At 39.7% G+C, this 24,669-nt stretch overlaps 1 protein-coding gene across 1 annotated transcript in view; it reads left to right on the plus strand.

Annotated features, from left to right (window-relative positions):
* marchf4b (membrane associated ring-CH-type finger 4b) overlaps nt 1-12,728 on the plus strand; it is a 47,293-nt gene extending 34,565 nt beyond the window's left edge. The window contains exons 3-5 of the mRNA XM_061971502.2: nt 3,411-3,566; nt 6,801-6,993; nt 12,153-12,728. Coding sequence (XP_061827486.1) covers nt 3,411-3,566; nt 6,801-6,993; nt 12,153-12,574 — 771 coding nt within the window. The 3' untranslated portion in view covers nt 12,575-12,728. The remainder of the gene's footprint in view (nt 1-3,410; nt 3,567-6,800; nt 6,994-12,152) is intronic.
* Nucleotides 12,729-24,669: the final 11,941 nt, after the last annotated feature.

The raw sequence follows: 24,669 nt of genomic DNA on the forward strand, positions 1-24,669 counted from the left end.
ATGAGGAGATGCTGCTCCGTTATTGATTGAAGTAAAGTCTGAATGTCATTAAAACAGTTAGCACCATCTTTTGACACTTCTTCCACTCCCGTCCTTGCATGCTACACCGCTACAACAAAGATGACGGGGAGAAGACGCTGCCGAAGGTGAGCCACGTAAATAAGACCGCCCACAAAACGGCGCATCCGGAAGCGACTGTCAGAAAGCGGCTTGAAGTCCATACTTGCCAACCCTCCCGGATTTTCCGGGAGACTCCCGAAATTCAGCGCCTCTCCCGAAAACCTCCCGGGACAAATTTTCTCCCGAAAATCTCCCGAAATTCAGGCGGACCTGGAGGGCACGCCCCCTCCAGCTCCATGCGGACCTCGAGAGTCTGCATGGAGCAATGTTGTTGTAATATATTGAGTTGGAGGCAATAAACAGGCGAGGTGATGAAGTACGTCTCTTTACTGTAGACTTCAGACCAGACTCACACACTTGACTTCAGGTGCGCGACACCACGTAAATCGTTGGCCAACCAAAAAGTAACCCCAGTACGCTATAGCCAACATTCACCAGGAGATGGCAACAGACAAACATAGATCACCCAAACAACCCAACCAAAAAATGCAGCAGCTCAATTCAAAAACTGTACTTAAGCCACATTCTTTTTTCTTTTTTTTTAGTACTGAACTCTTAACCCTCATTTGTAAACAATAACATGCTTATTATACAAACAGTATTTGTACACCTTTAACACAGATTTTTATACTGTCTTCAGAGATTCAGTTTTTTTGGTGGTACTCGAAACCTTTCTGGGTAACTGGGGATCACTGGTGGGGTTTTTGTTGTGGGTGATCTGGGTTCTGATGATGGCAACTCAGCAGCCCTTGAATCTGGTTCAATGATGAGACTAGTTTGTGTCTGACTCACTGATGGTCCTGGTGATGGAACTGAAACAGCACTGTCCAGTTGTACTGATGGCACATTTTCTGCAACTGGTGGAGACTAGATAACTGGCAGTCTCTCCATGTTTTCTCGCCATGGTAACATGTGATCCACATGCACTGTGCGCTGTCTCTGTCCCTCTTGATATATATATATATATATATATATATATATATATGTATATATATAAGAAAATACTTCACTTTCAGTGAATTCTAGATACATATATATACATATATATATATATATATATATATATATATATATATATATATATATATATATATATATATACTGTATATATATATGAAATACTTGACTTGGTGAATTCTAGCTGTAAATATACTCCTCCCCTCTTAGCCACGCCCCCAACCACGCCTCCGACCCCGCCCCCCACCCCACCTCCCGAAATCGGAGGTCTTAAGGTTGGCAAGTATGCTTGAAGATGATCTGTAAAACATCATCTATGCAACATTTTGACCAAAGAACCACCATTACATGTTATGTAGACCACAAGGAAGAGTTTTACATTTAGAAAAAAAATAATAACAATATGACTCCTGTAATGTGCCCTGTAATCCGGTGCGCCTAATAAATGAAAAAAGATTAAAAAAAATAGACCATTAATCGGCAGTGCGCTTTATAATCCAAGATAATTTGGATACAAAGAAAGGTGCGGTGGCAGAGCCGACCTACTGAAGGACTAGGGACATAGAGTTGGGTGGCATTCGGCAGGGGTAGATCCAGGACGCTGGATCTGCCGATCGAGCCCCTCCGAAGCGTCATGGGTTTAATTCGACGAAACGTTGATGACGGGGGGTGCCCATTTGAGAACCTGCTGATGCCAACCAACTCATGTCCAGTTGAGGTATGCGGTCAAGCTTAGTCTTGGCTCAGGGAGGAGGACGTCCCTGCCATGCAGAGTCCCGCCGGTGCCTTGATGGAAGGAGAGATGAAGAGAGCGAGGCCACAGGCTCACAGATGGTGCAGGGGCGAGTACCTGTAAAGGTGAGCCAGTTGCGATACCCTTATCGTATTTTGCATACATATATATATATATTTATTTATTTTATGATATATATATATATATATACTGTATATATATATGAAATACTTGACTTGGTGAATTCTAGCTGTAAATATACTCCCCCCCTCTTAGCCACGCCCCCAACCACGCCTCCGACCCCGCCCCCCCACCCCCCACCTCCCGAAATCGGAGGTCTCAAGGTTGGCAAGTATGCTTGAAGATGATCTGTAAAACATCATCTATGCAACATTTTGACCAAAGAACCACCATTACATGTTAGGTAGACCACAAGGAAGAGTTTTACATTTAGAAAAAAAATAATAACAATATGACTCCTGTAATGTGCCCTGTAATCCGGTGCGCCTAATAAATGAAAAAAGATAAAAAATAGACCATTAATCGGCAGTGCGCTTTATAATCCAAGATAATCCGGAAAATACGGTAAATTAACTGTGCTTTTTCTTCTTCTTTTTTTATTTAATTTTTATTGACATGTAGCATCAGACGTTCCTATTCATTACATCATATTTACATACATCATATATCTGTTGTCTGCCCTAAATGTCAAAATATTTTTTGTTTATATCCCAACGATGCCACCCCCCCCCCCCCAAAAAAGAAACAGCAGGAAAACAAAATAATAATAATATTTACAGATAAGTCAATTAAATACAGAAAAAATACAAAAATAATAAATTATTAATAATTAGAATCAGAAATAAAATAAAATAATATAAACAGATAATAAATAATAAATAATATGTATATATATATATATATATATATATATATATATATATATATATATATATATATATATATGTGGAGTAATCCTTTTTTTTTTTCTCTCCTGGGATATCCATTTCCTAGTAACAGGCCACTAGTAGAATATTCATGAAGTGTTTATCTTTTTTCAGCCAGTCCTGAGTTACATGTCTTACTTTCCAGGGGTATTTCCCATTCAAAAAATATCCTGTAGAGCTTGGTGTATCTCTTTCCAATAATCCTTTATGGTGGAGCAGTCCCAGAAAACTTGGTAGTGGTTTGCATTTAAGTTCCCACAATTTCTCCAACATATAACAAATATAACTATTCCCTTAGGGGTCGCGGGGGGCGCTGGAGCCTATCTCAGCTACAATTTGTTGTTTAAAAACAATTAAATTAAATTAAATTAGCGGTTTTGGAATTGGGCCACAATTACCCAGGGCAGCCTTCTCTAGCCGAGAGCGCCGCAAGGATGAGGGGCAAAAATAGTTTTATATCCATTTGTTGTCAGCCTAGGAGCAGGTACTATTTTATCATTGGCCTTTGGAGCTGAAATAATTGTGCTCCATCAAATCTGCCTAGCAACAAGGCGTGTTTCTGGTTGACTTGCCGTTTGCCTGCAATTGTTTTCATCATATAAAATGGCAGAATCTTGTGGCTTGCACTGAGCAGCTCCTCTTCTTCTCTACAGGGGGAGCTCCTGAGCCCATGCCGCTGCAGCGGCTCAGTTCGTTGCACCCACCAGCCCTGCCTCATCAAGTGGATCAGTGAGCGAGGTTCCTGGGCCTGTGAGATCTGCTATTACAAGTACCAGGTCATAGCTATAAGCACAAAGAACCCATTACAGGTGAGGATGGCACCGTGATAGCATGGCGATAATGTGGAAGTCGCGCATTCATGATCAAGTTGGGAAATATTTTTTGACCCTCGTTCGTCTTTTTGAGTATTTAGGTTTGAGAATTTTTTATTTTATTTTTTTTAATCTCCTAGTTTTGTTCTCTCTCCACCATTGTAGATGAGGTAATATGATTGTATGCTTCCGTGCTGAATTGCTCTAAATAGAATGTGTTTGTGTTGGTGGAAATGTCTGACAGTGTTGGACAGATCCGGTTTACATATAAAAGGACAGCAGACTTTCTCCCAGACTGCTAGCGCAGTGTTTTTCAACCACTGTGCCGCAGTACACTAGTGTGCCGTGAGATACAGTCTGGTGTGCCGTGGGAGATGAAGTAATTTCACCTATTTGGGTTAAAAATGTTTTTTGCAAACCAGTAATTATAATCCGCAAGTAATGTGCCGTTGTTGTGCTGTCTAGAGCTCGGCAGAGTAACCATGTTATACTCTCCCATATCAGTAGGTGGCAGCAGGTAGCTAATTGCTTTGTAGATGTCAGGAACATGGTTTGTCATGATCACAATATGCAGGTAAAAAGGTATCTAATGCTTAAACCAAAAATAAACAAAGGTCAGTGCCGCTAAGAAAAGGCATTGAAGCTTAGGGAAGGCTATGCAGAACGAAACTAAAACTGAACTGGCTACAAAGTAAACAAAAACAGAATGCTGGACGACAGCAAAGACTTACAGCGTGTGGAGCAGAGACAACGTTCACAAAGTACATCCGAACATGACATGACAATCAACAATGTCCACACAGAGAAGGATAGCGTCCGCACAACTTAAATAGTGATTGCGAAGACAAAGCAGGTGCGGGGAATATCGCTCAAAGGCAGACATGAAACTGCTACAGGAAAATACCAACAAAACAGGAAAAGCCACCAAAATGGCAGCGCAAGACAAGAACTAAAACACTACGCAAGGGAAAACAGCAAAAAACTCAAAATAAGTCACGGCGTGATGTGACAGGTGGTGACACTACACCTACTTTGAGACAAGAGCTATATTGATGCATGCTTGGTTATGGTTTGAATTTATATCCAACAATTAATTGCGAGAACAACTTTTTACTGTCAATATCGGCTACCGAGTTACATTTTTTTATGATTTCTGCTGGTGGTGTGCCTCCGGATTTTTTCAATGAAAAAAATGTACCTTGGCTCAAAAAAGGTTCAAAACCACTGTGCTAGCGTCTACACCGGGGGTCAGCAACCCGCGGCTCTCGAGCCGCTTGCGGCTCTTTAGCACCACCCTAATGGCTCCCTGTGGCATTTAAAAAAATGGAAAAAGTAAAAATATATATATAAAAGATACATTTGTTGTTTTAATAATGTTTCTGTTGGAGGACAGACATGACACAAACCTTCCTAATTGTTAGATAGCCCACTGTTTAATATGTTTGTGTTTATGCTTCCTTGATGAGAGTATTTGGCCAGCGCCGTTTAGTCCCGCTAATTTTGGCGGTCCTTGAACTCACTGTAGTTGGTTTACTTGGTAACTTTCTCCGTCGCTGCCACAGAAAGACGTGTTTTATGCCACTCCTTCTTTGTCTCATTTTGTCCACCAAACGTTTTATGTTGTGCGTGAATGCACAAAGGTGAGCTTTGTTGATGTTATTGACTTGAATGAAGTGCTAATAACCCATGCTAACATGCTATATATGCTAGCGGTGTGTACATATCGCATCATTATGCCTCGTTTGTAGGTATATTTGAGTTCATTTAATTTCCTTTACTTATGTCCTCTGTGTATTTAATTTATATTTGCATGTCTCATGACACATTATCTGTGTGTAATACTGTCTGCATTTTCTGATTGTGTGCCATGTTGTGCCAGACCACAGCAAACGTTACCCAGCTTGCAAAGATTGTAATAAATCCATTAGAAGAAGACAGCCTGTCCTTTCCTTTAACTTGGGCACACACATATATACCTTTGGCAGTTTTAAGCCAGTAATTTCCAGGAGTTATATAACCCTCTGAGACACTAACTTAATGCGTTGCCTTCTTTATAACACTTACATAAGGCTTTTGACTTTTTGCGGCTCCAGACAGATTTGTTTTTTTGGTCCAATATGGCTCTTTCAACATGTTGGCTTGCCGACCCCTGGTCTACACCATGAAGCATTTGTGAGCGCAACACAGAGTGGGAGGTTGAATGGGAGAATAAGTCTCTTTAGATGTATTCAACGTCCAGACGCTTGTTCAAAGCGATGTATGCACACTGGAAATTGCAGTTACCACAGAAATTGTGTTTGAATGCCGAGCGACAGAAAGAAATGGAACTGACGCCTCTAAAACAAGGCGATGAGCAGTACAGTTCTTGGATGATGGCAAAGTCTTGACTTTGAGATATTAACTCCTAAAGACAATTTATTAAATGAAATAAATACATGTGATTTCCCCATATAACATTTTTAAATAATGACCATTGTATCTAATAGAGAATCTCTCATTTGCACCCCTGGTGGTGAAATCTATCAAAATTAGGGTGGTCCCAGAAAGGAGGGGATTGTTCAAATTGACTCTGTTGCAAGTCTTGTGTATTCTTTGTAACTGGTTTGTATGTGCTATGGCTATTGAGTTTTTTTCCTGGTCTCAGTCTGGACCCCCTCCCCGGGAGTCCAGCCTTAGACAGAATATTTTTTTACCCCCCCACTCCTCCCACCAATGTTCAACTTTTTAAGGTGCGCCAGAAGTTGGCTGACCCATCAGCGGTCCTGTTCTGTCTCCCTGTAATGTTTGTCTGCTCTTGAGTGGGACTGTGCTGAAAACTGTGTGTCGGTTTTAAAAGTGCTCCCCCTCTAGTCAACATATAAAATAACAAGTGTGTGTAAAAATTTGAAGTGCTCCCCCTCTGGCCAACATATGTAATAACAAGTGTGTGTAAGAAATTGAAATGCGCCCCCTTTGGCCAAAATGAATAAGAAAATTAAATTAAATATGTACATAGAGACATACTGTAATAAATTGAAGTAAATAATGAAGATTTAAAAACAATTACAAACAAAAAAAGTCACTAAATGCTTACCTTTTTTTTAAAAATAATTGCACAGTATGTATATATTATTAATGTTGTAAATACAAATATTTATATATCTAGAAAGGGTGGTCCTACAGATGTAGGCATTTTTCAGAGGTCTCAAGAAAGTAACAAATACATTCATGTGTGTGTGTGTCTTCATGCAGTGGCAGGCCATCTCACTCACCGTGATCGAGAAGGTGCAGATAGCAGCGGCCATCTTGGGCTCTCTCTTCCTGATGGCCAGCATCTCCTGGTTGGTGTGGTCCTCGTTCAGCCCGTCGGCACGCTGGCAGCGCCAAGACCTGCTTTTCCAGATCTGCTACGGCATGTACGGCTTCATGGACGTGGTCTGCATAGGTGGGCTGCTCCGCTTCACACTGAGAGTCAAGCGAACGCAATGTCATTAATAAAGATGAGGACACATTACTGACAATAATGAAAATAAACAAACCCAACATTAGAATCTGCACTAGTAACAATTTAAGGCACAACTAGGAAAATACAATTCAAGATCTGCATTTAAAATTATTTATTTTATTTATCGGATAGTAAAAAGGCATATAGGATAATACGATTGAAGTTTGATTTAAAAAAATTCCAGTACAATTTTATGGATAGTATTAAATGACGGTTGTTTACTTTTTTTATTAGTTACATCATTACAATAATCAATTATATAAATTTCAAGACGAACCTGCAATTTTGCAGATTTTCACATGAGATTTTTTTTTATTGCAACCTGAGTCAGAGTGAAATTGTTTTCATATAAATATTTTTTGTAAAATATTGTTGTAATATTTTTACACAAGTAATATTTTTTTATGTTTTTCATATTTATTTTAAATTTACTGAATATTTTGTAACACATTTTGTAGCTAAAGTTTGCTAATAGTTAATATGTTTTAATATACAAAACCCAAAACCAGTGAAGTTGGCACGTTGTGTAATTCGTAAATAAAAACAGAATACAATGATTTGCAAATCCTTTTCATCTTATATTCAATTGAATAGACTGCAAAGACAAGATATTTAATGTTCGAACTGAGAATGTAATTTTTTTTTTTTTTCAAAAACAATTTGAAATATGGACTCGTCAGACCACAGAACACTTTACACTTTGCATCAGTCCGTCTTAGACGAGCTTGGGCCCAGCGAAGCGACGGCGTTTCTGGGTGTTGTTGATAAATGTCTTTCACTTTGCATAGTAGAGTTTGAACTTGCACTTAGAGATGTAGCGACCAATGGTATTTACTGACAGTGGTTTTCTGAAGTGCCCATGTGGTGATATCCTTTACACACTGATGTCGCTTTTTGATGCAGTGCCGCCTGGGAGATCGAAGGTCGCTTATGTGCAGTGATTTCTCCAGATTCTCTGAATCTTTTGATGATATTACGGACCGTCGATGGGGAAATCCCTAAATTCCTTGCAATAGCGGGTTGAGAAATTTTGTTCTTAAAATGTTCGAAAATTTGCTCACGCATTTGTTCACAAAGTGGTGACCCTCGCCCCACCTTGTTTGTGAATGACTGAGCATTTCATGGAATCTGCTTTTATACCCAACCATGGCACCCACCTGTTCCCAATTAGCCTGTTCACCTGTGGGATTTTCCAAATAAGTGTTTGATGAGCATTCCTCAACTTTCTCAGTCTTTTTTGTCACGTGTGCCAGCTTTTTTGAAACATGTTGCAGGCATCAAATTCCAAATGAACTAATATTTGCAAAAAAATAACAAAGTTTTCCAGTTCAAACGTTAAGTATCTTGTCTTTGCAGTCTATTCAATTGAATATAGGTTGAAAAGGATTTGCAAATTATTGTATTCTATTTTTATTTACTGTTTACACAATGTGCCAACTTCACTGGTTTTGAGGTTTGTATATACACACACACACACAAATATCTACATACACACACATATACACACCCACACTTCCATACAGTGTTAGTATTTCAGTGTTAAATGAATTGACGGTGTCACCTAAAACTGAGCTTTATTATCTTCGCAAAAGCAGAACATTTGATACAGCTCTTTTATTGGACCTCATTAGTTGTGAAATGAATAAAAATGAGGGTTAAATTGAACATGAACTTTTTCAAAATGGAAAGCTCTCATCTTTGAAGCCTCTGAACTACAGTAGGTTTCAGTGTATGCATTTCAATAGATTTATTAGTAATAAAAAACATTTGTGACACTTTGAGGCCAACTTAGTCAACCAAGATGCCCTCGTTGAAGGACTGAAGGAGGGGGAAAGTCATCTTCTAAGTGTGACTGACTTTGCAGCCCCCGTCTTTAAGCTTGACGTCTTACCGGGTGGTAAGAAGGAACGTTGGATGGCATCTGGCTTTCACAAAACAGTGGGTGTCACTGCAGGAATAAGCAGGCGAGGAGCATTGATTGTCGACGGTCTAGAATTGAGTAAGTAAATTACAGAGATTAACTTGTCACCTCGCAACGTCAAAAGGCGAGCGTGGAAGTGCCGAAAGGATTTTTTTTTCTATCAATAAATAATGCGAAACATAATAGAGGCGATTGCTGCAGCTATTGAGCTTTGGGTTCATTACAGAAGTGTGGTCAAAAGTTCACCGTGTACTGTTATAGCTGCAGGCCTGCACAATGCAAAAACTGTATTTAAAATTCTGCCCTAAAACCAGTAGCCTAAGCATGCTCAGTTTTGTTTGACACGGTCAGAGACATATAATTATTATAAGGGTATAATATAGTCTTTATCGTGACTGTGTTTAGCACCACTCGGAAATGTGGCTGAATAATGTAAGCAAAATATCGGAACGTGTCAAACGGACTCTTCTCTTGTTGAATCACAATGGAACAATTATTCCCCAATAAATGATACAGTACTGTCTGTCTTTAAATATAATGTTACAATAATCAAGAAAAGACCTGCACGCTTACGGATGGACAAACTAACACGGTGCACGACAAAGTTCAAGTAAAGGCAACATTTTGATATCTACAGTATGTACAGTCGTAATCAAAGGTTTGCATACACTTGTAAAGAACATAATGTCATGGCTGTCTTGAGTTTCCAATAATTTCTACAACTCTTATTTGTTTGTGATAGAGTGATTGGAGAACATACTTGTTGGTCACAAAAAACATTCATGAACTTTGGTTCTTTTATGAATTTATTATGGGTCTATTGAAAATGTAACCATTGACATCACATTGAAAAAGATAAGACCTTCTGGAGGAAAGTTCTGTGGTCAGATGAAACAAAAAATTAGATGTTTGGCCACAATACCCAGCAATATGTTTGAAGGGGAAAAGGTGAGGCCTTTAATCCCAGGAACACCATTCCTTATATCAAGCATGGTGGTGGTAGTATTATGCTCTGGGCCTGTTTTGCTGCCAATGGAACTGGTGCTTTACAGAGAGTAAATGGGACAATGAAAAAGGAGGATTACCTCCAAATTCTTCAGGACCACCTAAAATCATCAGCCTGGAGGTTGGATCTTGGGGGCAGTTGGGTGTCCCAACAGGATAATGACAATGACACATGTCAAAAGTGGTAAAGGAATGGCTAAATCAGGCTAGAATTAAGGTTTTAGAATGGCCTTCCCAAAGTCCGGACTTAAACGTGTGGACAATGCTGAAGAAACAAGTCCATGTCCGAAAACCAACACATTTAGCTGAACTGCACCAATTTTGTCAAGAAGATTGGTCAAAAATTCAATTCAGAAGCTTGTGGATGGCTACCAAAAGTGCCTTATTGCAGTGAAACTTGCCAAGGGACATGTAACCAAATATTAACATTGCTGTATGTATAATTTTGACCCAGCAGATTTGATCACATTTTCAGTAGACCCATAATAAATTCATAAAAGAACCAAACTTCATGAATGTTTTTTTGTGACCAACAAGTATGTGCCCCAATCACTCTATCACAAAAAAATGATTGGAAACTCAAGACAGCCACGACTGTATATCAACAACTAAAATGTAAAGACATCCCTTCACTCTTTTGTGTGCGACCCAAAAACTTCAGTAAATATATCATATAAATATTTTTGTTCCACTTAGAAGAATTGATTTTAAAAAACAACAACTTCAAATTACATCGACTATTAATAACTATCATATTGTTAGGGGTCAATGACTGGCAGTAAAATAGGTTAGAGTTAAAGTACCAATGATTGTCACACACACACACAAGGTGTGGCTAAATTATTCTCTGCATTTGACCCATCACCCTTGATCACCCCCTGGGAGGTGAGAGGAGCAGTGGGCAGCAGCGGTGGCCACGCCCAGGAATAATTTTTGGTGATTTAACCCCCTATTCCAACCCTTGATGCTGAGTACCAAGCAGGGAGGTAATAGGTCCCATTTTTATAGTCTTTGGTATGACTCGACCAGGGTTTGAACTCACAACCTACCGCTCTCAGGGCGGACACTCTAACCACTAGATCACTGATTTGTCATGCATTAAGTGTTACTTAGAGTGTCCTACCTGACCTCGGTAGGTCGTGAGTTCAAACCCCGGCCAAGCCATACCAAAAACTATAAAAATGGGACCCATTACCTCCCTGCTTGGCACTCAGCATCAAGGGTTGGAATTGGGGGTTAAATCACCAAAAATGATTTCCGAGCGCGGCCACCGCTGCTGCTCACTGCTCCCCTCACCTTCCAGGGGGTGGAACAAGGGGATGGGTCAAATGCAGAGAATAATTTCACCACACCTAGTGTGTGTGTGTGACTATCGGTGGTACTTTAACCTTAACTTTTACTGCAGTGTCAGATTGACTAAAACCCAAAGTCCCAAGAAAAATATGAAGTACTATTTTATTTTTACATGAATACCACTGTCATTTCAAATGGAACTTTACTGCATGCTTCGGAAGGGGAAATGAGGACAAGTGGACCAGTAATCCAACTTGAATGTTTAGTTTATGTTGAAAAATAAATGTTTCAACAGACAGAACAAATCTGACTATGTCCGTATTTGTGTAGTCATTTTAAGCTAATTAAAGGAATAGAGATGACAAAAAAGTAAATGAATATCGTTTGGAAACGTTTTACCTAGTATAAATTCTATCAACACAGCTAACATTTCCAAAAAAAAAAACACAAAAAAACCCCTGAAAGGTACAGAATGTCCTCAGGGTCTTTTGGGGGTTGAATAGTTTGTGCATAAGTAGCTACTGATGGGTTTGGCAGTTGTACAGTAATGCTCTGCAAAGGTTTGCCCACAGTGGTTTACAGGTGAAGAGGCTTGTTTACACCGGAGTGCAGACTCTAAGCTTCTCTTGCTACAAATTGATTCTCTTCTCTCAATAATGAGTTGAAAGAACTCCAATCAATAAGTAATTTCAAACAGTGCTCAAAGAGATTATTGGAGAACCACAACACAAAAAATGATTTACCTTTGCTAACCTCAATCCAATAATCCAAACTGTGTCATGGCAACAGTTTTTTTGTTGTTGTCCGAAGAATCTTGAAGTAAACTAGACTAGAACGTGATGATTGCCACATGTTCTTATTGATGCTCTGACGTCCACAGCACTTATTGTCCACGAGGGACCGTCTGTGTTCCGCATCTTCCACCGGTGGCAGGCTGTCAACCAGCAGTGGAAGGTTCTCAACTATGACAAGTCCTTGGACAACGTTGACTTGAAAACCATGGCGGTGGACAGGACTCATCAGACCAACCAGGCTTACCAGACCGGACTCGGAGTGTCCACCTCCACCTCGTCGCTAATGGTGGTCGCTTCCACGGCTGCCGGCTCCACGTCAGCGACTGTGGTGGCGGCCGCGGGAGGACTTGGGGTGCAGCACTTGAACCCCGATGGTGGGGGCGCGGTGGCCGACCCGCATTACCCTTACAACATCCTGCACCTGCTCAGCCACCTGAGACCATCGGAACCTCGCAACCAAGCCAGCAGTAACACACGAGAACTGGTCATGAGAGTCACGACCGTGTGAGGTGTCAAATGGGGCCTTATCTCTCAAATGGGGGCAGGGTCTAACTTTCACAAAGGACCTAAACTGCAACTGGACTGATACCGTCTTCTTCTTTGTTACATAATGCATCATCACTGTCATTGATTGAATAAAAATGTAAATTGGTTGATTTGCAGAGCTGCTTGGTAAATACTTCTTTGGGGGATTTAGACTAGTATTTACCAGACCGTGCTCAACGTATTGAGGAATATTTCATTTAAAGACAAAATACACAGCAAGTAAAACTCCTGGCCACTTGTTACTCGAGGTAGAATTGATATGACTACTACAACCCCTGGGGGGAAATGATGGAATGAGCAGTCTTCGAGAATGTTCATTTAGGAAAAAAAGCAGATAACAGACGTGACACAAACCTCATCATCATCGGCGGTCACTCGAAGAGAGTATGACAATCCCTTTATGGAGGATGCCTGTGCGTGACTTTGTTTAACGTGGGGAGACTGGTGCACAGACAGTCACCACACGATCCTTGCCAAATCCGGGTCACGGTCCAGTGGCATGGAGTCCAAGACGACTGGAGACCCTTTTCTGCTGCAGCCTTCTTCCGCCATCCCAGCCGTTGTGACGCTCCATAGGGTTAGCAATCATCCTCCGCCTGTTCCACCGTTGAGGTCTTGGGTTGTTATTTCCCCATAACTGGGCCCACATGGATGTGGGGGTGCCTTCTTCCGCCATCGCAGCCGTTGTGGTAGTTCTTACATCTACCGTCTTCCGCCTGCTCCGCCGTTGAGGTCTTCACCGTATCCCTGGCTAGGGGGAAGTTATAGGTACTAGGCCTTTGCCAAGGGCCACCTGGGGTAACAGTAGTAAAGGGGTTAACCTCCTAGTGCCCCAAGACCCCATAGAGGAGCCTCCACTGCCGGATGCACTTTAACGCCATGCCCAGGACACAAACCTATCGTCTTTACAAGTGGTAACTTTCTGGTTTTAAGAAACACTAAAGAAATCCAAAAAATGAATTTCATTTTTAAATCCAGAAGAGTAAAAACAAATATGGAATGGCTCAATTCTGAGGAAAAAAAATGATAGAACCATGAAAAATAAATGAAACACTACAAAACCCCACTAGTACTTTGTTGCACCACCTCTGGCTTTTAAAACAGCTTGCAGTTTCTGAGGCATGGACTGAAAGAGTGACAAACAAAACTCTTCATCAATCTTGCTCCAACTTTCTCTGATTGCTGTTGTCAGATCAGCTTTGTAGGTTGGAGTCTGGTCATGGACCATTTTCTTTATTTTCCAACGCAGATTTTCAATTGGATTGACATCCAGACTATTTGCTGGCCATGACATTGACCTTATTTATCTTTCTTAAAGGAACCTTTTTAAAGTTTTTGCACAGTGGCAAGATGCATTATAATCTTGGAAAACGACGTCATCCTCCCCAAACATAATTTCGGATGATGGAATAAACAAAATAATCGAACATGTAATCCTGTGCATTTACTAAAGATGCACTTATAGCCATCCTCCCAGTGCCATGGCATCAATAACTGTGGAAATGTGCATGTTTTTCTTCAGGCAGTCATCTTCATAAATCTCATTGGAACGGCACCAAGCAAAAGTTGCAGCATCATATGCAGATTTGTGATTCATCACTGAATATGACTTCCATTCAGTCATTCATAGTCCACCATTGCTTTTCCTTAGCCCATTGGACCCTTGTATTTTTTTTTTTAAGTTCTGGTGTTTTAATGATGGATTTTGTTTAGCTTTTCTGTAGTTAAATCATATTTCCTTCAGGCGGTTTCTTACAGTTCGGCTACAGACAGTGTCTCCACTTTCTGCCCATTTGTTTATTTGTTTTGCTGAGCATTTTCTGTTTTTTAGATATATTGCTTTAAATTTTCGGTAACACTTTAGTATGGGGAACATATTCACCATTAATTAGTTTCTTATTAAACATGCAAATTAGTAACAAATTGTCTCTTAATTAGTCATTATTAAGTACCGTATTTTTTGGACTATAAGTCGCAGTTTGTTTCATAGTTTGGCCCGGGGTGCGACTTATACTCAGGAGCGACTTATGTGTGAAATTATTAACACATTAGCGTAAAATATCAAATAATATTATTTAGCTCATTCACGTAAGAGACTAGACGTATAAGATTTCATGGGATTTAGCGATTAGAAGTGACAGATTGTTTGGTAAACATATAGCATGTTCTATATGTTATAGTTATTTGAATGACTCTTACCATAATATGTTACGTTAACATACCAGGCACGTTCTCAGTTGGTTATTTATGAGTCATATAACGTACACTTATTCAGCCTGTTGTTCACTATTCTTTATTTATTTTAAATTGCCTTTCAAATGTATATTCTTGGTGTTGGCTTTTATCAAATAAATTTTCCCCAAAAATGCGACTTATACTCCAGTGCGACTTATACATGTTTTTTTCCTTCTTTATTATGCATTTTCGGCCGGTGCGACTTATACTCCGGAGCAATGTTCCCTCTAATTGTTCATGTGTGTGAGCAAACGCAAAAACTCCCTGAGCATTCAGTGGAGCCCATGTGAGCAACATCAGACGTGCACACTGTGGCTACACCAGCAGCACACCTGTCCCAAACCTGACTAAATAACAAGTTAAATCTCCATCCATCCATCCATTTTCTAACGCTTGTCCCTTTCGGGGTCGCGTGGGGTGTTGGAGCCTATCTCAGCTGCATTCGGGCGGAAGGCGAGGTAAACCCTGGACAAGTCCCCACCTCACCGCAGGGCCAACACAGATAGACAGACAACATTCTCTTATTATTATAATCAAATGACAGCAGTCATTTCCATTAGATGCTTTTCTAATATAAGTGTTTAGGCCCACTTACAATGACAATAACAAAAAATATTGTTTTTCATGAACTGTGTACTTGTATTGTTTGTCTGGGTGGAGGTCCTGCTTTGGAAATAATTTGTACCCCTTTCAGACATTGCATTTAATTCCCATTACAACATTCACATTTTGCACAATGAGATGTAAGCAGGGGATCATGTGTACATTCCTGCAACTTCCTGTTTGTAAAAAATATATTTTTATTAGTATTTATTTAATATACTAACAGCATTTCATGATTAATATTTATAAATTAAGATTCCTAATAAATGACACTAGAATAAGCACACATTTGATTGGTAAATCATAGTGTAACGACCTGGAATTACACTTATGTGTGGTGTTGGAGTTGTCCGACTTTTTGTGTGGCTGTAAACGCATCACTGGCTAAGTGCCATATGTGCATGTGTTGGCGCAAGTGAGAAAGAGCGAGCGGCTGCTGTTGATATAACAAAGTTGGTTTTGGTCTGGTTTGAAATGACCAGTTTTGCTAGATATAATTTTTTTTACTAATGTTTTGGTGATGTGTTTATGGCCGACAATAAAGAGTTTTGCTCAGTAAAATGATCGATGGAATTAATGTCCTCAAAGCGTCTCGACAGACGTCACAATATTTGAACAATGATGACGAAAACTGTTTTCTCTGTCGTGTCCGTGTCGTGTCGAAAATTGTTATGCGCTTATTTTTTTATTTGATTTTGTGCGTGGCATAGATTTGCCGTGCGCAGAGGACGCTTGAGCAGTGCGCAATTGCACAGGCGCGCACCTTGGAGGGAACATTGCTCCGGAGCGACTTATACTCCGAAAAATACGGTACTTATTAATGCCTTACTCTGCATGGCCTTATTATACAACCAGTAAGCCATTAACCAAAAGTCTTCCTTCAACAACCTCAGAATGATTGCTTATTAATCACCCTAACCCTAACCCTTATATGTTCCCCTAGTGTCCAAATTACTCTAAATTAAGTCTTTGTCACTTAGAATATGTTCCCCATACTAAAGTGTGACCAAATTTTCTGTACTGACGCTTTGATGTTCTGAACCTTGGTCTATCAGTATTCTTGCCTTTTACAACCTTACCACGTTGTTTGTACTTTTTTGCAACATCGCAAGATTGAAGAAGTTTGATAATCCTCTCCTTTGTTCCAATTGACATCTCTTGTCATGATTCATGTCGATCCACCTGGTGCAACAGCTCTCCAAGGTGTGAACACTCTTTTGAACTGCAGACTAAGGAAGATATGTAATTTGATGCAGGTATTTAAATTGGAAATGTATAAATTTACATGGTGATTCCATAATGTCACCTCAGAATTGACACTCTGCTTGATCTAAAATTGAAACTGTTACTGACTACCACAATTTATACTCCGGATTTATTTTAGTGTTTTTAAAGCCAGAAAGTTGCCATTTGAAACGATTAGTTTTGTGTCATGTCTATTATCTGCTTTTTTTTTTTTTTTTTTTTTTTTTTTTACAAAATTAAACAAATGAATGAACATTCTCCAAGACTGGTGATTCCATATTTTTATGCCAGGATTTGTATTAAGGTGCACCTAGAAAAAGCTTCAGCAGGAACAGGAACAGGTTTCAGACCGAAACAAACCAAGGAGATTTGCTTAGAAAACTGAACAACAGTATAAAGTCCATTTGTACAAATAAATCCTGCAATGCAATCAAGTAGCAGTCACCAAGTAATACACTTTTATATAAAATAAAATATGGTATAAAACAGTAACAAAGCCTTGCCTTTTAAAGAATAATTGCCACCGCTTAAACTAAATGATATAAAAAGTTATAATATACAGGGCTATAAATACATTTTTTATGTAAAAAAAAAAAAAGGAAAACCGTTTTTCTTTATAATTAACTAGATTTCTTTTTTTAATACTTTTATTAAATGTTTTATCATGGTATTAAATATTATTTTAGAGAGCTAGTCTCTTGGTCTCTGAGAACAAAAATGTCAACTTGAAGCAGTTTCATCTCAAACAGTGGATTGGGACCCCCTGGGGAGGTCATAAGTAGCAGGAGGGATTTGTATTATTTGTGTCTAGACTAAGGGTGTCAAACGTACGGCCCACGAGCCGTATAATCCAGCCCGGAACCTGCAAAATGAGTTTTCTAAGTACAAAATTGGCTGCAATTTAATAAAAGAGAATGTTAAAGACCACATGTCAGCTGACTTTAAGCGCCCTCTGGATTGGCTGCCGCTACTCCAGTCAACGCAGGTGCAAGCAATCAGCTGCTCCTGTTGTGGCTGGCGGCAGACTAATGCTGTACCGACGCACAATACCTTTTTTTATTGTAAATTATTCACTCAACAGATGAAATAACAAAACAGTAAGATGCAAAGACTTAAATCAACATGACATTCATCTTTGTGGTTCAAATTCTGGAGAGCTGGCAATTTGTTGACGGCACGATGTGCACTCTGAACTCCATTGTAAAAATGTGTGATTCTACATTTGTGGTTTGTTCTATTTCATTTTATGCTTAAATCCACCATGTTCACATTGATTAAGTTTCTAATTATGTTACTTTAATTAGGCTATCATGGTGTCATTTTTGACGATAGTTTTGATTATGACACCTGGTGGCGAACTCTGAGATCGGCCCCAGTCCACAAAAACATTTCAACATCACACCCAAGTTAATTGGGCATGCATGCACGCACCCGCCCCTTCCCCAACCAACGCCTTCACCACCGCTTGTTTGCTCCAACTCCTCCTCCCTCTGTTGCGAGTTTGTTGTGACTAAATGTAACGTGTTTATGTTTGCATTGCAAATGAGGTTTTTTCCCTTGGACTCAGTCTGGACCCCCTCTTATGGATCCAGCCTTTGACTGATGTTTGTTTACTCTCCCCCCTTTCCCCATATCACCTTTTTTTAAGGAGCGCCGTAAAAATGGCTGCGCCATCGGCAATCTCGTCTTGTCTCCCTGTAACGTATGTCTGCTCTTAGTGGGACTGTGCCGAAAATATCCTTTTCAGTTCTTATGTGTCTTGTGCATGTTAGGAATTGACAATAAATCATCTTGAATCTTGAATTATATACAGGTAAAAGCCAGTAAATTAGAATATTTTGAAAAACTTGATTTATTTCAGTAATTGCATTCAAAAGGTGTAACTTGTACATTATATTTATTCATTGCACACAGACTGATGCATTCAAATGTTTATTTCATTTAATTTTGATGATTTGAAGTGGCAACAAATGAAAATCCAAAATTCCGTGTGTCACAAAATTAGAATATTACTTAAGGCTAATACAAAAAAGGGATTTTTAGAAATGTTGGCCAACTGAAAAGTATGAAAATGAAAAATATGAGCATGTACAATACTCAATACTTGGTTGGAGCTCCTTTTGCCTCAATTACTGCGTTAATGCGGCGTGGCATGGAGTCGATGAGTTTCTGGCACTGCTCAGGTGTTATGAGAGCCCAGGTTGCTCTGATAGTGGCCTTCAACTCTTCTGCGTTTTTGGGTCTGGCATTCTGCATCTTCCTTTTCACAATACCCCACAGATTTTCTATGGGGCTAAGGTCAGGGGAGTTGGCGGGCCAATTTAGAACAGAAATACCATGGTCCGTAAACCAGGCACGGGTAGATTTTGCGCTGTGTGCAGGCGCCAAGTCCTGTTGGAACTTGAAATCTCCATCTCCATAGAGCAGGTCAGCAGCAGGAAGCATGAAGTGCTCTAAAACTTGCTGGTAGACGGCTGCGTTGACCCTGGATCTCAGGAAACAGAGTGGACCGACACCAGCAGATGACATGGCACCCCAAACCATCACCCAACCATGCAAATTTTGCATTTCCTTTGGAAATCGAGGTCCCAGAGTCTGGAGGAAGACAGGAGAGGCACAGGATCCACGTTGCCTGAAGTCTAGTGTAAAGTTTCCACCATCAGTGATGGTTTGGGGTGCCATGTCATCTGCTGGTGTCGGTCCACTCTGTTTCCTGAGATCCAGGGTCAACGCAGCCGTCTACCAGCAAGTTTTAGAGCACTTCATGCTTCCTGCTGCTGACCTGTTCTATGGAGATGGAGATTTCAAGTTCCAACAGGACTTGGCGCCTGCACACAGCGCAAAATCTACCCGTGCCTGGTTTACGGACCATGGTATTTCTGTTCTAAATTGGCCCGCCAACTCCCCTGACCTTAGCCCCATAGAAAATCTGTGAAAAGGAAGATGCAGAATGCCAGACCCAAAAACGCAGAAGAGTTGAAGGCCACTATCAGAGCAACCTGGGCTCTCATAACACCTGAGCAGTGCCAGAAACTCATCGACTCCATGCCACGCCGCATTAACGCAGTAATTGAGGCAAAAGGAGCTCCAACCAAGTATTGAGTATTGTACATGCTCATATTTTTCATTTTCATACTTTTCAGTTGGCCAACATTTCTAAAAATCCCTTTTTTGTATTAGCCTTAAGTAATATTCTAATTTTGTGACACACGGAATTTTGGATTTTCATTTGTTGCCACTTCAAATCATCAAAATTAAATGAAATAAACATTTGAATGCATCAGTCTGTGTGCAATGAATAAATATAATGTACAAGTTACACCTTTTGAATGCAATTACTGAAATAAATCAAGTTTTTCAAAATATTCTAATTTACTGGCTTTTACCTGTATATTGTAATATGTGAATGTTTTGTGGCAGTTGTGGATGTCACCAATGCGGCGGTTTAAGGAAACACTCGATTGCTTTTCCAACACGTCTTTAATGGTGAACTGCCAACATGAGAATGCTAAACAGAAAGTGCTTAAAATGTAATGGTTTTGTAAATATACTTAATCGTGTTTTTGAAAATGCACACATTTTTAACTTACTGAAAGTGTTTTGCCAAAAGGATTATTTGTAATTTGTATATTTTCAGAATAGGCTTGTTCTATTTTTGGCCGAAGTAAGACAAAGAAAACTATTTTGACGTTATTACGCCATGATTTTATCAGTCCGCCCCGCGTGGGAATACATGTGGCCCCTGAGCTCAAATGAGTTTGACACTCCTGGTCTGGACTAGTATTAATTATACATCCATCCATCCATTTTCTACCGCTTATCCCTTTCAGGGTCGCGGGGGGTGCTGGAGCCTATCTCAGCTACAAACGGGCGGAAGGCGGTGTACACCCTGGACAAGTCGCTACCTCATCGAAGGGCCAACACAGACAGAAGACATTCACAGTCACATTCACACACTAGGGCCAATTTAGTGTTGCCAATCAACCTATCCCCAGGTGCATGTCCTTGGAAGTGGGAGGAAGCTGGAGTACCTGGAGGGAACCCACGCAGTCACGGGGAGAACATGCAAACTCTACACAACGATACATAAACCTGCAGCTAGGCGGCAGCAATGTTCAATCTATACAACAGGCTCTCTGTTCTACCCAGTAGAAGTAATAAGTACACAAGAACACATGTGCATGGAGCTAACAGAGGCAAAAAGATAGAGAAGTTTGCTCAGGAATGCAGTCGTCAGTGGCATATATAAAGAATGTAACTCATGCAGTGCGTTGTATAAATGAATAAATATATATCAAGTTGTCAATATTAATTAAAATGTAGGGGTGTCGCCGTTTGCCTGGGGCGTCATGACAGAAAATAATTGAGAAGCACTGACTTAAGGCTCACATTCATGATGAACGGAGAGTCAAAGTGAAAATGTACTCAAACCATAGGCGCCGATCCAATGCCGAGCACCCACATGGGACCACCAAGCAAAAACAGCGCATGTTTTGGGTTTTGTACTTACGTCCTATTATTCTAAAGTGACACTACTCTTACAATGTTTGGGTACTCTACCCACCTCTGCTCATAAATATTTAAAAAAAAATCATTTTCCAGTTGGAAGAATCAGTCCCATTCAGTTTGCAACTGTTTAATTTCATATTTACAATGTGAAAAACATATATCATAACAACTATTAAATGTTAAGTATATCGATTAGCCATGGTTTACCGTTTTCTGAGTTATGTATCAACAGCTGATGATAATAATAATAATTAGGGATGTCCAATAATGGCTTTTTGCCGATATCCGATATTGTCCAACTCTTTAATTACCGATACCGATATCAACCGATACCGATATCAACCGATATATACAGTCGTGGAATTAACACATTATTATGCCTAATTTGGACAATCGGGTATGGTGAAGATAAGGTACTTTTTTTAAAAAAATTAATAAAATAAAATAAGATAAATAAATTAAAAACATTTTCTTGAATAAAAAAGAAAGTAAAACAATATAAAAACAGTTACATTGAAACTAGTAATTAATGAAAATTAGTAAAATTAACTGTTAAAGGTTAGTACTATTAGTGGACCAGCAGCACGCACAATCATGTGTGCTTACGGACTGTATCCCTTGCAGACTGTATTGATATATAATGTAGGAACCAGAATATTAATAACAGAAAGAAACAACCCTTTTGTGTGGGGAGGGAGGTTTTTTGGGTTGGTGCACTAATTGTAAGTGTATCTTGTGTTTTTTATGTTGATTTAATAACAACAACAACAACAAAATTTAAAATAAAAACGATAATAAAAAAAAAAACGATACCGATAATTTACGATATTACATTTTAACGCATTTATCGGCCGATAATATCGGCAGGCCGATATTATCGGACATCTCTAATAATAATAATAATAATAATAATAGTGTTGGCCTATATAGAACACGATGATTGGGCTAAAAATGAAATGTGTTGCTTTTGTCCACACAAACGTTCCCTTTAATTGTTGCGACAGTCAAGAAACATCCTTTTTGCCTTGAAGTCAGGATTGTTGCAGAGCAAAGTGACGACAGAACTGACAGCAATGATTTCAAACAGAAAGCGAAAGCAGATTGGGGAAGGTCCTATGAAAACACTGCATGTTACATGTTGACAGCCAATGAAATCCCAGTTTTTAGTGGTTTTGCAACAAAACAATCATGATACAAAGACGAGCGTCCATGCATGGGCAAAACGAGCTGAAAGCGAAAGTGAAAGCAAAGTCAGTTCAAAACTAAAGTGGCACACTTTATACAAAAGAGAAATCCTGTAGTTTGTAGGACACTGACCTCATTTATCAACGCAAAATAAATATTGTTTTTATTTCAGCAAAAAGTGCTGCCAGTGACGTCAGAGCGACGACACCAGCTGACTTTCCAATGGAAACTAACTTTTTTACTTCCTTTTGGAGCAGAATCATCGTATTGTTATTAAATATTCTTATCATAGCACATTTTGCACTTGGCGGCCCTGCTGACATAGCCTCAGAAAAGTAGCGTCAGATTTACCGCCTGTCCGAGCACCCACTGGCAGAAATGTACAACTATGACTCAAACAATTCTGTATGTATGGATTAGAATGTATATCATATGGTCAACTATTGGGAACACAAGAAAGAGGAAAAATATAGAATTACTGGAAAAAAGTTCATCTTTACGAAAAAAAAACATCAACACAACTACGTTTCAAAGGACCATTGAACAAGAAGACCTGGATTTAGCAGCACATTCATCTGCACTTATGGGAATTTACATAGCGACACGAAAGATTGCTGAACAGTAAAATATGGAACTGAAAACCCTATGCAACTTAGATAATATAGCGGACCCGTAAAGTATTCACAGCGTTTCACTTTATCCACATTTTGTTGTTATAGCCTGATTCCAAAATTGAAATCAATTCATAGAATAAAATAAAATAAACATAAAATTCATGGAATAAACCTGCTCAGTGGCCTTGTGGTCCGAGTGTCCGCCCTGAGATCGGTAGGTTGTGAGTTCAAACCCCGGCCGAGTCATACCAAAGTCTATAAAAATGGGACCCATTACCTTCCTTACTCAGCATCAAGGGTTGGAATTGGGGATTAAATCACCAAAATGATTCCCGAGCGCGGCCACCGCTGCTGCTCACTGCTCCCCTCACCGCCCAGTGGGTGGAACAAGGGGCTGGGTCAAATGCAGAGGATAATTTCACCGCAACTAGTGTGTGTGTGAGACTATCAGTGGTACTTTAACTTTAAAATTCTAAATTTTACAGACAATACCCCATAATGAAAATGTCAAATTACATGTAAATAAGTAATCACAGCCTTTGCTCAATACTTTGTTGATGCATCTTTGGCAGTGATTACAGCCTCAAGTTGTTTTTTTTAAATACGATGCCACAAACTTAGCACACCTATCTTTGGGCAGTTTCGCCCATTCCTCTTTGCAGCACCTCTCAAGCTCCATCAGGTTGGATGGGAAGTGTTGGTTTTCATTCAGGATGTCTCTGTACATTGCTGCATTTATCTTATCCTAGTCAGGGAGGTGACCAAAAACCCGATGGGCCCTCTGTCAGATGTAGTGTTGTCCCGATACCAATATTTTGGTACCGGTGCCAAAATTATTTTGATACTTTTCTAAATAAATGGGACCACAAAAAATTGCATTATTGGCTTTATTTTAACCAAATATTTTAGGGTACATTCAACATATGTTTCTTATCGCAAGTTTGTCCTTAAATAAAATAGTGAACATACAAGACAACTTGTCTTTTATTAGTTAGTAAGCAAACAAAGGCTCCTAATTTAGTCTGCTGACATATGCAGTAACATATTGTGTCATTTATCATTCTATTATTTTATCAAAATAATTAAGGACATCCATCCATCCATTTCCTACCGCTTATTCCCTTTTGGGGTCACGGGGGGTGCTGGAGCCTATCTCAGCTACAATCGGGCGGAAGGCGGGGTACACCCTGGACAAGTCGCCACCTCATCACAGGGCCAACACAGATAGACAGACAACATTCGCACACTAGGGCCAATTTAGTGTTGCCAATCAACCTATCCCCAGGTGCATGTCTTTGGAGGTGGGAGGAAGCCGGAGTACCCGGAGGGAACCCACGCAGTCACGGGGAGAACATGCAAACTCCACACAGAAAGATCCCAAGCCCGGGATTGAACCCAAGACTACTCAGGACCTTCGTATTGTGAGGCAGATGCACTAACCCCTCTTCCACCGTGCTGCCCCTAATTAAGGACAAGTGGAAGAAAATTAATTATTAATTTACTTGTTCAATTACTGTTAATATCTGCTTACTTTCTCTTTTAACATGTTCTATCTACACTTCTGTTAAAATGTATGAATCACTAATTCTTCTGTTGTTTGATACTTTACATTAGTTTTGGATGATACCACACATTTGGGTATCAATCCGATACCAAGTCGTTACGG

The sequence above is a fragment of the Nerophis lumbriciformis genome, linkage group LG13 (genome assembly GCF_033978685.3).
Source record: "Nerophis lumbriciformis linkage group LG13, RoL_Nlum_v2.1, whole genome shotgun sequence".
In the NCBI taxonomy this organism is placed as follows: domain Eukaryota; kingdom Metazoa; phylum Chordata; class Actinopteri; order Syngnathiformes; family Syngnathidae; genus Nerophis; species Nerophis lumbriciformis.